The sequence below is a fragment of the Psittacula echo genome (genome assembly GCF_963264785.1).
Source record: "Psittacula echo genome assembly, chromosome: 5".
Lineage (NCBI taxonomy): Eukaryota > Metazoa > Chordata > Aves > Psittaciformes > Psittacidae > Psittacula > Psittacula echo.
In genome coordinates, this window is record NC_137739.1 from 62,784,249 (window position 1) to 62,800,474 (window position 16,226).

The 16,226-nt window shown below is 39.0% G+C and overlaps 1 protein-coding gene across 1 annotated transcript; it reads left to right on the top strand.

The window, feature by feature from the left end:
• Positions 1-434: 434 nt before the first annotated feature.
• On the top strand, positions 435-5,439 carry LOC308221234 (uncharacterized protein C14orf132; the record flags this gene model as incomplete). The annotated part of the gene is made up of 2 exons (XM_080618220.1): positions 435-449; positions 5,131-5,439. The coding sequence occupies 2 exons, from the start codon at positions 435-437 to the stop codon at positions 5,437-5,439; spliced, it is 324 nt and encodes a 107-aa protein (XP_080474346.1).
• Positions 5,440-16,226: the final 10,787 nt, after the last annotated feature.

Here is a 16,226-nt window from a genome sequence, read left to right on the forward strand (position 1 = left end):
TCTTCAGACCAGTGTTAGAATGAGAAACTCCTGCTGTTTCCATTTGAGACTTGTCAGCAATAAAAAGGATTTTGTTTGTTCTCAGTCTTCCACACTGGGGAGATGAAATCCAACAGCAGTTTTAAAGCAGTAGGATTCTTTGAAATAATAAAAAACTATTTCAGGGAGATACTGGGCAGATGTAAATTGTGGGAATGGTATCATAGCATGTTTGTCATTAGAGTATCTGGTTGCTACCTATGCAGAAATACGAGAGAAAAAAAAAAAAATCAGAGTGAAAACACCTTCATGGCAGTTATTTACACTGTTTCTTGCAGCTGATTCAGCAGAACTCCACAGAGAGGTGCTTCAGTCTGCCCAAGCCATGTGCTCATATAAGGCATTTGAGAGATAGCTGTGCTTAGGGTCAAAGATCTAGCTGAGCTTGGTTCCCCATGGGAACACCTCAGGTAAGGGAAATAGGTTTCTACAGCCAAGAGCAAACACAGAATTGAAGCGTCTGCTGCAGCATCTTGGAACGTCTTGAAAACATCTTTAGATGTTACTTCCTGAATATTTAGGCACCTGTTGGTCAAGTAGACTCTTAGCGTGGTTCAACAGCAAGGCTGAAACTTGAACCTCTGAGATACTGCTAAGGAGCAACTCTGAACAGATATCTCATCTAAAAGGACACTGATATCATACTTTGCCTAGCATGAATCAGGAAAGAAGCAGAAGAAGTAAAACACAGGTCCTAGGAATACCATGAATTAGAAGAAAAGCAGAGATTGGTAGAATTGATAGAAGAGAGGGGATTTAACAAGATTAAAAATAACAGGTGAAATCTTGATGCTTCCAGGTTAGAGTTAAAATTTTCCATTGCCACTGCTGGGATGAGCATTTTGACAGCTGTATTTTGAAAATAAGCAGCTCTTGTTTCCTAAGCTTGTCAACCTGAGACTGTGATTTCAGGATGAAGCAGAGACCTGAATTAACTAAAATGAGAATTTGAAGTTGACTACATAAAGCACTTGCGTGGATCCTCCCTCCTCAGAATTAGACCTTTTTAATTACATTAAATAGGATTGCCTTAGGTGCCCTTTAATTTTGGTTGCATAGGGTCTTAATGTGTTTAAACTAATCCACTTGCAGTGTATGTGGGCTAACTGTCCTGATTATCATTGTGTAACCAGTCCTTGTATTCTAAGTAGCAGGGTGATATTCTGGCAAATGGTGGACAGAAGAACTTGGTTCTCTAGATATTACCAGTAAATAAATAGTAGCCAGGACATCTTCATTTACATAATAGTGCATGCTTTAGATGAGGAGAATATATATATATGCATGTTTCTGTGGGACAGAAGAGAATTAGCATGGGGAAAATATTGGTCAATTGGGGTATCTGTTTAGTGCAAAACATATTTAAAAAGAGCTTAAAAATTAAAATGTGTTTGTGATGCTTTTGCAAACCTGTATGTTGTTGCTGCCTTTGGCAACTCAGATTGATTTGTGATTGCAACTGGAAGGTTTTCAGACACAAATATGCACTGCAGTGATCACATGCTGCCAGGGCAGAAGGAAATAATAAATCCACTTTATGTATTCAGAATATGTCAGCATGTAAAAATATGCTATCTAAAATACAGGCCAAAAGAAACAGTAAAAAAATGAAATATTCTGAAGTAACAGCAGGGATTTTACAAAACATCTGAGCTGGGGTGACATTTCACCTGTCAGCATCCCATTCCCAAAGTGGTATACGGTGAGGACAGGGCCAGGACACAGCACAGTTGTTCAAACTGTTGCTGAGTTTTCCTAATTTCTGAAAAATGGCTACCAGAAGATTTAGCTGTGCTTTCAGATCTCTGTGCCAAGCTTGGATTCCCAGTAAGGTAGAGTAACTAAGTTTTATGCTTCTCTAGCTGACTATGAAAAAATGATTCTCAAAGAGAAATAACACAATGTTATTGTTAAGTGATGGATTTTATGTGATCCAACTTAAGAAAGCTATCATTTTTAGAGTACCAGTGACTGGTACCCAACATGTTGGTTTTCCTTCATGTGAATCATTCTGGTTAGAAAATAGGATTTTTCTGCTAACTGGAAATTATGTCACTTAACTGTTCAACAGCCTTGTTTTCTTCCTCGTGACCCTAAATGCATCCTCTCTTGTCAGTAGGAGGTATTCAGCGCCGTGGGTGTTCTCATTACCACTTGACATTTTGCTGTTTGGTTTTCTTCCTGTTGCTATTTAATTATTTGAATTCTTTCATCACCAGTCCCAGACGCCATTTAGCAAACAATGTACTATTAGTGCTACTTAACAATATCGACATAGCCACTAGGAAAAGAGTTTAATTTCCAAACAGTGCTACAGCATCCCACCTTGCCATCTGCTCCTGCCATGTCCCTCACCATTGTGTTTCCCAGTTAACCCTTTGCTCTGGCCCTTTCGTCCAGTGCTCTTGGGGAGGGTGGCACAGGCTCTGCACAGCTTTGACAGAACTAGAAAAGTTCTCTGAGGCTAAAGCAGACTGCAAGGCACTGTAATGGCAGTGACATGGGTGAAGGATTTGGCTGATGTAAATTGGTGTATATTTGTTTTGTAGAGGCATGGACAAATAGATCAAGCACAGAAAGCATGGTAGGCTTTCTGTCTTCAGAAAGAAGACAGGCCTGTTTATGACAGGCACTTCACAACTCCCACTAGTGTTGGATCTGGATGTCTCATAGCCTTTAATATAATATCTCAAATAAGACTGCAGAGGGAATATACTGTACCTTTTTAGAGAACAGAGACATCAAGACTGATGGTTAGATTCATCTTACAGAAGTTAATCTACCTAAAAGATAGATTGCCAGTTGATATTAATAATCTGTGCTTCCCCTTCTCCAGTGAAGAGATGATCTCCCAAGGATGATTTATGTGACTCTAATCACGGGGCCACCCTGACTGTTAAGTGGCAGTAAGAGGCCAGACTGAAAAGGATGCTCAGCTTTAGATGAGCTTGGGTAGAGGCTGGAGAAGTTCAAGGTAGCAAAATACTTTGAGAGTTATTAAATCTATAGCAATAGCATCTGGCTTATGAATTTCCTAAAGTGAAAACAGTCGGAGGCTGTGAGTTGCTAAGGTATAGTATCAGACATGCTTGTCCTGGTGTTCTCTTCTTTCTCAAGCATCTGTTCACGGCCACTGCTGGAGCCAACACACAGGGGAGATGGACTTTCTGTCTTACACTACATGGCCATTCCTGTGCTCTTACGTGAGGCCATTTTAGCAGTGAGAAGTGGGAAATATGTGTTTACTAAGAAATGATTTCTGCAAACGAGAAGTTGGCAGTAAGGTTTATTTCCAGATCTGAGGTGAAGTGCTACTGACCTACAAACAGAAAAGCTGAAAATCAGTTTTACATAAAGAGTGCATGCCAAGTGCTGAGTGTCAGAGCTTTATATTGGTCACGGCAACCCTTTTGGAGACTCAGATGAGCTGTTTCACCATGTGTTCCCCTCAGATGGTGCAAACAGCTTGTTTGAGCCTTAGATGGTATGAGGAGATTCAGATGTGACATAATTTGCACTTTGGTGTGTAGCTGTGCTGCTACACAAATGCTCCCTTCCTCTGTGACAGCATCAAGTCTAACAGGGTAGAAGCTTGTCACTTCAAATAACTCTCTGAGAGCACAGAATGTGTGGCCCAAAAACCCGGTATCACTCACAACAGTGCACACAACCTCCCACTGTCTTGGGCACATGCACATGCATGTGTACTTCTCTATTTTGGATATTTCCTCCAGTTGAAAGATTTTGCAGAACTGACAATCCTAAATGCTGATACCCTTCATGTGTTTTGCTAAGTAGCCAAGCAACCTCACTTTGAGTATTTTGCTGCCAGTTTGGTAAATGTATGCCTGTCATTTATTGCAAAGATCTTTAACTAGTGTCTACAGAGCTGTTAATGGCAGCAACACTGTGTAAATACACTTTCTGTTTGAAGTCAGAATTGCCTTTTATGGCAATCTCTACATAAAAAGAAATCCCAATTAAACTGTGCAGTGTTCTCCTTATCAAATTGCAAGACATAAAAAAGGCTGGTGGAATTAGATTCAAAACATCAGGCTGGGCTGCTTCTGAAATGGAAGCTTTTGCTCTCTTTAAAGCATATTCTGTGTGGAATCTGGCAGCAAAAAAATTTGGATGCAGGGAGAATATATCAAACTTTACTTTTGAAATTTTCTGTTTGGTTTCTTGCAAACTGCTTTTGTCTAATCATACTTGATTTCACAGATAATTTTATTTAATGTGGATTAAGTAGTATCACATACCTGTTGTGGTCTTACATCGCTCTCTGTTTAATTTTGAATGTGACATGATATTTTCTAGTACAACTAAAACTTGTTCAGCAGTCAGCTTTGAGAGTGTTTTTCATAGCTGTGTAATATGTTATAGATAACAAGCAAAAATAGTACTTTATTCTCAAGCTTTTAAAATTCCTTACTCTAATTTGTAGTTTACAGCAACCACTGTTGTGAGGAGAGGTGATTTATCCTTGAATCCTGCTCTGTTCAGCAGCTTCCCTAGCACAGCTGCACTCAGCTGGGAGGGGGTATAGTTTAGTACCAAAGGGAGAGGTTACTGGAAGAGTCAAAATGTAGTGCGATAGGGTGTTAAGAGAAATTGATTTTTCAGTTTCCCGTGAGTATTGGACATGGTAATTTAGGGCTGATGGTATAGCAGTCTTCTGTGATGTGACTGAATGAAGGCAAGGCTGGTTCCTGTTACTCATAGGCCATGGTGATTTCAACACTCCTGTTGAGGTTATAATAGTGTTACTACTAGTATAAAGCAGGAAGGATTTTTATTTTGTTACAGAGCCAGAGGGTTTCAACTGTAGAAGAAATCCCTATTGAGAAAAATTAAAATTAATAACGCCAAGAAACCAAACCTGCTTCTTTCTAAATGTATATCATTATTATATCAAGGCTGACTTGGAGCCTTCATGCTCTTATGTACATTCCATGTATACATAGGTTTTCTGCAATAATATTGATTCTAACAGAAATGGAAAAAATACTGTAAAGTGTGTGTCTGTAGTATTTCTGACAGGTTAGCACCAAGTACCATGAAATCTCAGTAATTTTGCAGGTTTGCTAGTGGATAGCCTTTTGTAATGACTTTGAGACAAAGCAAATACAGATATTAGCCTTCAGTCTAATTTTGCCATATCTTTCTTCACAGCTTCCTGTTATGGGAGGAGCCTTTATGGACTCACCCAACGAGGACTTTAGTACAGAGTACTCCTTGTTTAACTCATCAGCCAACGTCCATGCGGCTTCTTCCATGCAGAATCCACCAGAAGAGACATCCCGTTCTTCAAATGATGCCATATTGTTATGGATTGCAATAATAGCAACAATTGGAAATATTGTGGTTGTTGGAGTGGTGTATGCCTTCACCTTCTAGATGACTGTCACTGCAAACCCTGGAAGAAAGGATAACTGCAACAGTATTTGTCATGTGTATGTGTGTATATATACATATATATCTATATAAATACATATAGGTAGGGACATTGTTGGTTAAGTGCAGCTGCAGTCATGGAAATGAAATGCAAGTTAATCATCTTGAATCTTGATGGCAGAAAGTTTGGATGCAATTGCAAGTTGTGTGGAGGTGAGAGCTTTCACTGAGAACAGAGCCAATATCAGCTTTGTGTAGAAATGTAATGAGAGGCCAACATACATACAAAGTGACATTTATAGAGACAAGTGCTTATTTTCTACTATTTAGATTTTTTCAGCAGTTCTGCTGCATTTTGTCAGCTTTTTTGTGCAGTTTTTATTGTAGTATAATGCTGTATGACATTGTTCTATGTCATGTTTGCTGGACATCTTGGTTTTCCAGGTGGACTAAATGGCTGGCATTGGCACAGTTCTGAGGAATCACGTGTTCATCGTGTGTGTTTGGCATGTGCATACACTGCTAGGCTGTGTTCAAGTTTCATGAGTCTGAAACCTATGACAGGCAGATGTGTGCTATCTAACACTTGCCTTCCACTGTCAGTTGCTAGATCTGAAAATATAGGAATGCTAAACCTGTCTGCTATTTATGGGAGTAGACACAGCTATTGCAAGGTGTGGCTGGTCTGCAGACCTGCTGCGCTCCGGAGGAGCAAGTGTTAAACAGCAGTATAAGCTGCCATTTCTGTTTGGAGGTACTGGATTGCAGTGGTTCATAGATGTGTCTCTCCCAGGAAACAGAGGCCAAATACCATGCTTTTCAGATCATTTCACTGTAATCCAGGTTTGTTACAACAGCCGTGTATTTTCATAAGCTTATTGGTGTATCAAAAGAATATGGGGAAACTGCAAAGCCTAATTAATAGTGCAAGATATCTATGAGAAAAATAGAATTGAAAGAAAGATTTGACATTTCTATGCTCACAACGGGGTGAGCGCAAGAGCCAGGTATGTCCTGGGATTGAAACAGCACGAAAAAGGTAGTAAGTGACAGATATGCAAGTGCTTATATTTCAGTATTAAGATGTCTTTATATTTCAATATTAAGATGTCTCTGTGTACTGATGAGGCTTCTGCAAGTGATTTTTACATAGCCTGCTTTAGGTAACAACTCCAATTATCACTTGGATTTGTTCTGTTGGGGGACAACATTTTCACTGTATTGTTCCCACAAGCAGTTCCTTTTCAAGAGCTGTATCTTTTCAAAACAAGTTGTAGCCTTCCTTGCTTCAGAGGTTATAAAATCCTGAGGGAAGAAGAAAATAATCACCTCTGTAGGAGATCTGCCTCTTCCCTCTTAAAAAAAATAAACACAAATACATAAAACATCTGCACTTTGAGAGCAGCAGACAAATTCTTCATCTATGTCTGCATGTACAGGTTTTCTGTCATATACAGCTACTACCCAGAAATTCCAGAAAGCTGTTTCTGCAGGCACAGAGACTATTTTTGACACTTGCCTGCCACAGAGCTTGAGGCTGAACTAAGAGCTGCTGAATGTGGAGAGAGGGTTGGATTTTCTTCTTTTCTCTTTAAACCCATTTTCCTGCAGGGCTGGTGGACAGTTACTTGAATCAAAGCAGCATGCCCCAAATCAGTATTTATAACCACTCATCACTATGTATATTGTTTTTCCACCCTATAAACTGGCCTTTAAAGTTGGCAAGATGCAAACAGAGCTGGGGGGAGCAGAGACAAAAGAAACTAAGTAATTTTGAGGATGAGAAAAACAGTGACAGCTCACTTGAGGAACTGAGTTTCTGTGTGTGTAGTTATTTCCTTGTTTGGAGGCAGGATTTTGTGAAGATGGCTGAGGACAGGTAAGATCTGTGCTAGGAAAAAGTATGAGAAGCCCAGTTCTGGAAGAATAGTGAGGCAGAAAGCATATTCTGTCTAATAAAATTGCTGCTGTATTAAGAATGATACAAAAATTCTCACTGTCCTAAAATAGCTATTTGTTCCTTCATAGGCAGAGGATAATAAAAACCAGGGAGCTTCATGAACTGTGTACTTTTCCCATTCTTACCCTCCTGTTTACGATTGCCGAGAGAAGTTTGCAATGCAGAATTGAGCAGGACAGTGTCTGGGTATGAACATGTAGGACTCATGGAAACACTGCTTAATGTAATGTACTGTCCCCAGCCATGTTCTAATATTCTATTAACTTCATAATTGTATCACTTACTTAGGGATTTTTCTTCAGTACATCTGTAATTAGGCCAGACCTTGCAAGCACTGTTTTTGCATGAAGAGCAAAACATTTCCACCTTGATTAAAACCAGTTTAACACTTAGGTATTTGCCAAATGGGGGTTATTCTTCTGCTTAATGAATTTTCCAGAAGAGTGTTTTGTTTAAGTTTCCTATAATAATATTATTGCAATTAACAGTGTTTGCATCTCTCTCCCAGACTGCTGGACTAAATTCTTCACCCATGAAGTGTGAGAGTGGGAACAGCAAAGAGACACTCCTCTCTGCTCATGAAACCGAGTGACACTTTTGTGTTGCTTTTCCAAAAGAAAGCGCCCTACTTTCATATGGAATTGATGTAGGAGTGTTGGAAAACAATTAATTTTTCCTCCCACATCCAGATGATTGTCATATATGTTTTCATTGTTAGAGGCCGAATTGTCAAGAAGGGCCAGACAAAACTTTAATTAAAGTAATAGGTTTGACAGGTTGGCATAACCAACTGGGTACAGGCAGCAAGTGCAAGCATTTTTTTGTCATAGTTAAACTGCACACTAATTGTGTGGCTTTTCCATTGGAAAAACAATTAGTTTTAGGATGCAGGGACAAGGATACTGCCTTTAGATCTCTAGATCGCACTGGGCAGAGCTGATTCAAATTCTGATCTACTTTGATATTTATGATAAGCATGTTATATTTTTGGATATCGTGTTCTGGCACCATCCATTACAACCACTTCCATCTTCTGGGAGTCTAGGGAAGGTTTGAATTAAACCACTAAAAAAGGGGACTCTTCCATCATTAAATTCAAAGAAGCCACAGAGGGAAACAGAAAAGTAGATGAATGGTGGATGTGTCATAGGTATGGTCCTGTGAAATGTGTTACCACTTCTTTATGCGGGTATATGTTATACCCTGAACTGTCAGCACAGCTTAACTTACAGCACTGTAGCTTCTCCTTTCCTTGGAGCCAGGCAGTTGGATAACTGCTGTCACTCACTGTGGGGTGACGAGAGTGCCCAACTGCTTTCCTCAGAGCTGTTAACTGTAGCTCTTCAGTAAAGGCAGAAGAGGGCTTTGTGCTTTGCTGAGCCCTTCGTGTATCAGCATGAGAGCAGGATTCTGTTTGTGGAAGATCCGTGTTTTGAATGTAAGCATCTAGCTCAGATGGCAATTGCAAGATCTTAATTGGAGTTTGTTCAGTGGCAGACAAAACAAACAACTTTCTATATGCAGTGTTAGCCCTCTAGTTCTGTTGTGATCTTCCTTGTACAAACAGAAGAAATAGTGTATGTGCTTTGCAAAGTTATTAATGAGCCATGGGAAGCAGAGAGACAAACTGGGTGGCCTAACAAGTCTCTTCTAGCCATGGCAACTAATTATCAACCAGATAAAATTATCAACCTTTCTCTAAAGATTTTTTTTTTGCTCTAAGCAGCCAGAAGCAGCTGTACAGCCACCACAGCAGAGTCTAAAGGCTGCACAACTATAAAGGTGGGTACAAAGGCACATTAGATAGGAGAACTGAGTGGGGAAACCCACACAGCTGCTGCTGTTATATTGTTATCTGTTGGGCTAGGAGGCTGTGCTTGTCCACAGCATTAACATCCTCCAAAATTAAAATGAGGGAGGGGGATGTATTTCCGTGTCAACACATCTGCAACACTAAAAAACAGATTTTGAAAGTGATGCACTGACAGTAATAGAGAGACTCGTCTGCTATAAATAATTTATTTGGCCATTTGAGTGTGCAAGTGAGGTGATGGATACCTCAGAAGTAATGAGATTCCCCCTCTCCAAAATCCTTATCCTATACATTCATTTGAACATTAAGGGAAAATACGCCTTTGTGTCTGTGAGCAGAGAAAACCCAGGAGCTGAAGGTTGTTATGTATTTTGTCTAGACTAGAGGCTTTCATTTTGCTATTCTCAAACAATTCCAGTTGTTAATATCCTCTTCCCATTTCTCTGCAGGCTGCTGAGAGTTATTAATTTCATGTAGCTCTGTCCTTTTATCTGATGTAATTTTACTGGATTTCCTGTGGCTAATCACAGGGCAGAATCTGGAAAATTACTCTTTTTAAGGATGATTTCTATTGTTGAGATATTTAGACCAAAAATCAGAATCCCAGATCAAAATGCTTCTGTTCTTTTGGAACATTCAGAGCTCTGGAGAATTGGATTTCATCTGTTTAATGCATAGAGAGGAAAAGGGTGATCAGGTCCCTGGTGATAATGTCGCACATCAGGGTTCTGACAGGCAGAGATAAGCACTTCATTACCTCCTGCTCTGTCCCTCTGACTCCTGTGGGCTCCCTGGACCCACAGCCTGAGCTAAGTTTAAGTGAACTAATCATCAGGTACAGCATGTACCTCCTCATCTTACAGCTTGCTAATCCTCAAGGAAACAAATGCATTTATTCCATTTGCACAAGAAGAACCAGAGATCAATATTCTGTTAGGTGTATTGTTATTGGTACATTGATCAGCCACCATAAGGTAAAAATAGGGATGGTTTAACATGCAGTTAGCCCTTTGCTCCTAATCTGGGAACATCCTAAAGAAGTCAAAGCATCCTTGAGACCTTAAAGTCTCCTACTGCCATTAATCTGATGCTAACTTTTTGTGCTTCCTCATACAGACCCTTTTGTCTTTTACCTTGTTTTCCAACTCAAAACAAGGAAAATGAAGTCACCCTATGCTCTTCTCTGGATGCATAGGGAATGTGGCCGTGAAGCTGGGTAACTGTACTGTCAGTATCTATACAAACCAAAGCTACTTTTTAGAAATTGAGATTCTATAAATATACTGCACTGTTCTGCCATCAGCATGTACTGAGCTTTTCTCAACCCAAAGTACTTCGTTATTTTTATCAAATCAGAATCAGTGGTAATGCACTTGGAGTAAGGCAAGGGGAGTGGAAGTGAGCACTAGGAAGAATACAAAAGCTCCACATGAATAATTGTAGGGTCAAGGCCATTAAACACTAGCCTATTCAGTAAAGAAAAACAACCACAATGTACTAAACAATTTCAAATCTAGACACACCTGTAATTCTCAAATTCACAGCCAAGCTGCTATAGCCAGATTGAGCATTTTTAAATCTCATTGTGACCAAAAGGAAGTGCATTTCTTGGCCAGATCAGAGAATGCTGAACAGCCTCCCTCACAGTCCCTGATTGGTCTAGTATTGTTTTTGGAGCTTCCTGATCTGCGGTCCATTAAGGTATTGTCACATTTCCTGTGGAGTTCAGTCCCCTTAGTGAGCAAATAAGATTGAACTGTTTACAGATCTACACCTAAAACTCTTCTCAGTTGCTGCCTGCATAAGGATGATCAAAGTTCCTGAGCCTGCAACTTGCTCCATCCAGAGGGACCTTTGCCTCCCTCTGGAGTCAGCTGGATTGATAACACATCTGCACTTCTGCTTAAGTGGATCAACTTGAAAGACTAGCTCTGGGTTGCTGGGGGTTTATTTTAGATCTATCTAAAGATGTCCATAATTTCCTAATGAAAAGCAAGCAAGCTGAAAGCTGTATTTTTTTAAATGAGAAGGTAATAAAAACCAAGTCTGACTATTTTGATAGATATGCTGGAAGGGTATATAATGTAGCAAACATTTGCACTATTTTTTCTACTGTCTAAGCACCTAACCTGAGAAATATTTATTCTTTCTCTAACAAAGACCTCTTTCAGTTCTGAAGTTACAATGTGAAAGGAGTGGAGTGCAAAGCCTCAGTGAAATTTTAAACTAATGTCAATAAATCTAGTAGCTGGCTTTGTGAGGTAGCCTATAAGATTTGTTTTTCAGTTATCTCAAATATTGCCTAATTGCTAGAGGGGGTTTTGTTAGGTTGGGTTTGGGGTTGGTTGTTTTTTTTTTTCCAAAATAAGCTAAATAGTGACACTTCTGGAAGCATCTGTACTTCGCACAAAATCACAGTCATGTGGTCATATGGAAATTACATCCTTCAGCTCATGTAAACAGCTTTACAGGAGCCCTTTAGTATGCACTGGTATTTTTTTCTTAATAATCCTTGACAATTTAATTCTCATATCCTTTCTCTCTGCTACCGTTCTGTACACCAACAGGGCTTCTCTGTATTGTTTCTGTAATATATGAGTTGATTTAAAGAAAAACCTTTACTCTTGTAATCCTAGTTCTTGAAATGTGGATCTCTGTCTGTAAAGAGAAAAACAACTTTAAAAATGTCCTCTGTTTTCTCTAAATTTACTGTAATCCTCAAGTTTAGTTAATGGAAGTGTATTCTTTTAAGCTCCTGTTCTATTATTTTCCAGTTACTGACTACTTTCACTATCTGTGTACTTAGTACTGGTTCATTCTTTTACTATGGTGAAAATGACAAGTTTTGTTAATATCAGTTGAAAGTTGTGGTTTTGGATAAAGTTCTTAAAATTGATGGCAGAGTGTGATTTTTCATTTTATTCAGTTTACCTGAGAGTATTTAGAAGTCTGTAATTGCAGTTGATATAATGACACTAATAATTAGTTGCAATTTACAGATCTGTGTGATTTTTCAGCCTAGGAAGCCATCTCTATTGCATATATGGAAGAAACAAAACACTGCGGCTGTTTCTGTAGAAATGGGTTCATCTGCTCTCAGAGTCCAGGCAGTACCTCAACATAGCTTGGAGCCAAAAAAAGATGTCTCAATTTCTTCACACATAAGCTCAGAAACCCTTATACCATGAGCCCTTATGTCATTGCCCTCTCCCAGTTCTCTCTTAAGTTTAGCACGAGTGTCCTGTCCCACAAGTGTAATGTGGATGTTTTTGTGACTGTGGCCCCAAACTCCTGTCCTAGGGCAGCCATGCCAAGGGCTTTTGGGGAGTAAAGGGAGGAGTCAAGCTTACCTGTAGGATGTTCAACAAGCTGTATAAAGACAAATAGTGGCAAAAGGAAGAAAAGAATACATTTGGTTTTTCAAATGCCATAGATTATCACATGCCATATGACTCTCCAAAAGGGATCCAGTGAGGCATGTGCATTCAGATCTACTGAAGGAACAACAAAAAGACATGCTAAGTGACCTTTTAAGCACAGTTTTAAATGAAAATTTAACTTACCTTTGAATGAAGCAAACTCAGATCATCACAAAGATGCACACGCCAATCCTGGCAGCAAGTCTGACAAAAATTCATTAAAAATTAAACTCAGAGACATGTTTTCTTTTAGTCCCAGTCTAACACATAACATATTCCAGAGTTTAATCATCATCATGTAAGGCAGTGCAATTGCTACACTACAGCAAAACTACTTATAATTCACTTCTCCATTGCAGTTATGGAATCTTACAGATCTCGGTTCCATTCATTTCTAAATTCTGCACAGTAATTAAAAATGAGAAAAATTGAGAAATAGAAGGTATGTTCTGTTGAATAGTCTTTTAAAGATTTAGCTGTGTTTTGTTGTGAGGCTAATAAAACCAACTGAAATTGTTGACACTGTCTTCTTGCACAGTATTATTTATATAAGCAAACTGGATGCTAATATCTGCTAATGTAAGTTGTTTTGTAGTGAGACCAACAAAAAACATCAGTCTTTTAGCCCAAGAGAGCCTGTCCACTATAGCATTTCAACTGACATATTTGGATTTGCCTAATGCTACATTACAGTTTTGTTTAGGATAAAGCAAAATTAATTCAAATATTTTGGAATGACTGAGCGTGCACACATCTGGTACAGGAGTTGATGAAGTACCCTGTAACCAGGCTGCTATCCCTTTCATTGCTTGCTGTGGTACCAGAAATATTGGAATCAAAGAGGAGCTTGCCTTTTGCTTTGAATTCTTATGACATGCTGCAGTGTTTCGGAAAGGCAGCAAGCCAAGAACACCACACTATCAAAGTGCCAGCTCACATGCAGTGCAGGTACCGGCACTGAGACTTGGCCCTACCACAGAGGTCACCCTAATGCCAGGTAAGCCCACTTGCCTGTTCTCCTGCACCTGCCAGCAGGAGTCAATTAATGCTGTTCCCTGTAAAAGTTTGAGCTAATTAATGCTGTTTCTTGTAAAGGCTTTATTTTGACCTTAGCAAATCACCCACAAAGTTTGTATTACAGTTTATAAAGATGCACCTTACAATTCTGAATACACAAGATCAGCTGACTCTCATATTTGCATTACATATTCAGATAATCATTGCTCATTAGAGGCAAGAAAGATGATGCTTTTATGAAGGTATTTTTCTTGTCATTTTAAGTTACAAGGCTTTATGCCTGCAGATGTTTAGTTGGATACAGAAGCAAGGTTTAGCAGTCTGTGAATTTCCCTAGTGACTCCTTAAAGGACAGGTAAAGCAATTTATTACTTCTTGGTCCTCCAGTATAGGAAACAATTTTAAACAGATAATTTTATTTTCTCAGCAGCTCAGCTCTTCTTCCAATCACCTGGGTGCCTTTATTTATTTATCTATCTATCTATCTATCTATCTAATCTAGTACTTATAAAGTACTTATTTCCTTCACCTTGTAAATCGAAAGACCCATTAATTCCTTTGAAAGCCTCATGTTTTTGGGCTTTTTTTAATACTTTATATGACAACACCGGTTTTTCTTGGCCTAACTAGTTTCTATCCTCTGTGCAACCTTCCCTAATAATTTCTGTTTACTGATTTGATTTTGTTTCAGGTGGGTCCCATCTTCTGAAGTACATCTCTTAACGTCAAATTCAAACTTTGACCTTGTAGCACTTTTTCTTACCTTTCCGTTTTCCTTTATCTTTCAAGAACATGTAGGACCTAATTCTTAAAGTTGTTGTCTCAGTTTCCTCACTTGTGATTGTAAGATACTCTAGATGAAACCTTAATTTTTCCATCTTCCAACTGCAATCTAGAATTTCCATTCTTCAGGCAATTTTTAGGAAAAAAAATCCAAACCCAAAACACCCAAGCAAACATAAAACCTACTGTATTTTGTATATTGTGTATAGTATATATTTTAGAATAGCTTTGTTTAGCTTCAGTTTTACTATAAGATGTTGAGGCCTATGATATGAAAAAAATCAGGTTTTAATGCAGTACAATGTCACAGCATACTTGTTTCATATGATAAAATTGCAATGTAATCTCATCATTGAAGCAACTTTTCAATGCATTGATATGTGATCAGCGTAATGAGTCAAATTACACTAACTTTTTTAACCTATAATCTAGTATCATCTCCTGTGATAAAAACAGTTCATCACATGTTTTAATGCATTCAAGTGCTGGGGTTAAAAAAGTTTTTCCCAGTGAAGCTGATTTAAGTTAGATGAGAGCCACCCTTTATAGCTTGACAAGATTCATTCATGCTTGGTTGGGAAGAGCTGTCTCGGAAACCAGCTGTGTCAAGAACAAATGACTTAGGCGTCTAAAAAGCTCTGCTTCAAACCAACTGACTATTTGATCAGCATAAGAAATCATCACAAGTGCTAAAGAAAACCACAGCAGGACTACTATGATGAGAAACTCTGGTGCTTTCCATGGGATTGTGTGCAGCACAGGTCTGGGAATGAGGGTACTCTGTTGGCTTCTGTGTGGGGCTGCTCAAGGGCTTGCCAGGACAAAGGGTGGGCTGCAACCCTTCAAAGTGGAGTACACACTGCTGACCTGGAAAATTGCTGTAAAGTAACTACTGGTTATAGTTTAAGCCATATTCTCTGTGCAAATAAACAAATTACTCACTACAGGGAAATAGGAAGTGCTTCCTTCAAATCTGCATGGTAAGAGACTTCCAATGTAACACATCCATTGTAACAGGAAAGAACCATGGGAAAGGAGCAAATATTAAATCAAGTGGTGAAGCACTGTTTTATATTTAAAACAAAAACAACAGAGCAAATTTAGAACAGAAGTGAGGATAATGTCTCTCAAATCACTTGACTTCTTCCACTTGACATAATACAAGACAAGGAAAATGCTACCACATCAGAACCAGTGTGCAGGACCATTTCACAGCTGCAAATAAAAAAACCTCAAAACATCTGACATCGAGACAGACTGGGTCTTGTAGCCTGCTGGAAGGGCAGCTCTGCCAAGCTGCTGTCAGTTCTGTGACTCGCATTTCAATGGCAAGAGTGACTTTGGCATGACCCATTACTTATGCTGTGGACACAGTCAATGAACTTTACTTTGCATTCCTCATGCACCTTTCATTTAATGTTGCAAGTTTTTCAAAATACCAAAGACTGAAAAATAGGACCTTATTTTCGTTACCGGCTTAGTATCTTTCATTTGTCTTCTGCCACTTTATTTAGCATACCTACAATAACATTAATTTATTCCTAATGCATTAGGCTCACTCCAGTGTTAAAATTCTGCTGAAAAGCTGCCAGATTTGATATCTCGATTCTCCATCTTGCTGTGAAGAGTTTACAAATTCTATTCAAACCCCTTCTCCCTCTTGTGTGTTTGCCTTTATTTTCAGTTCAAGCACAGGAATCATAAACTTTAGCCTAGCATTTCTCTGTATGAGAATCGCTGTCCAAGTCTCTTCTGAAAGCCCTTCTGGCCAAGCCTTATTTACATTAACTGGCAGAGA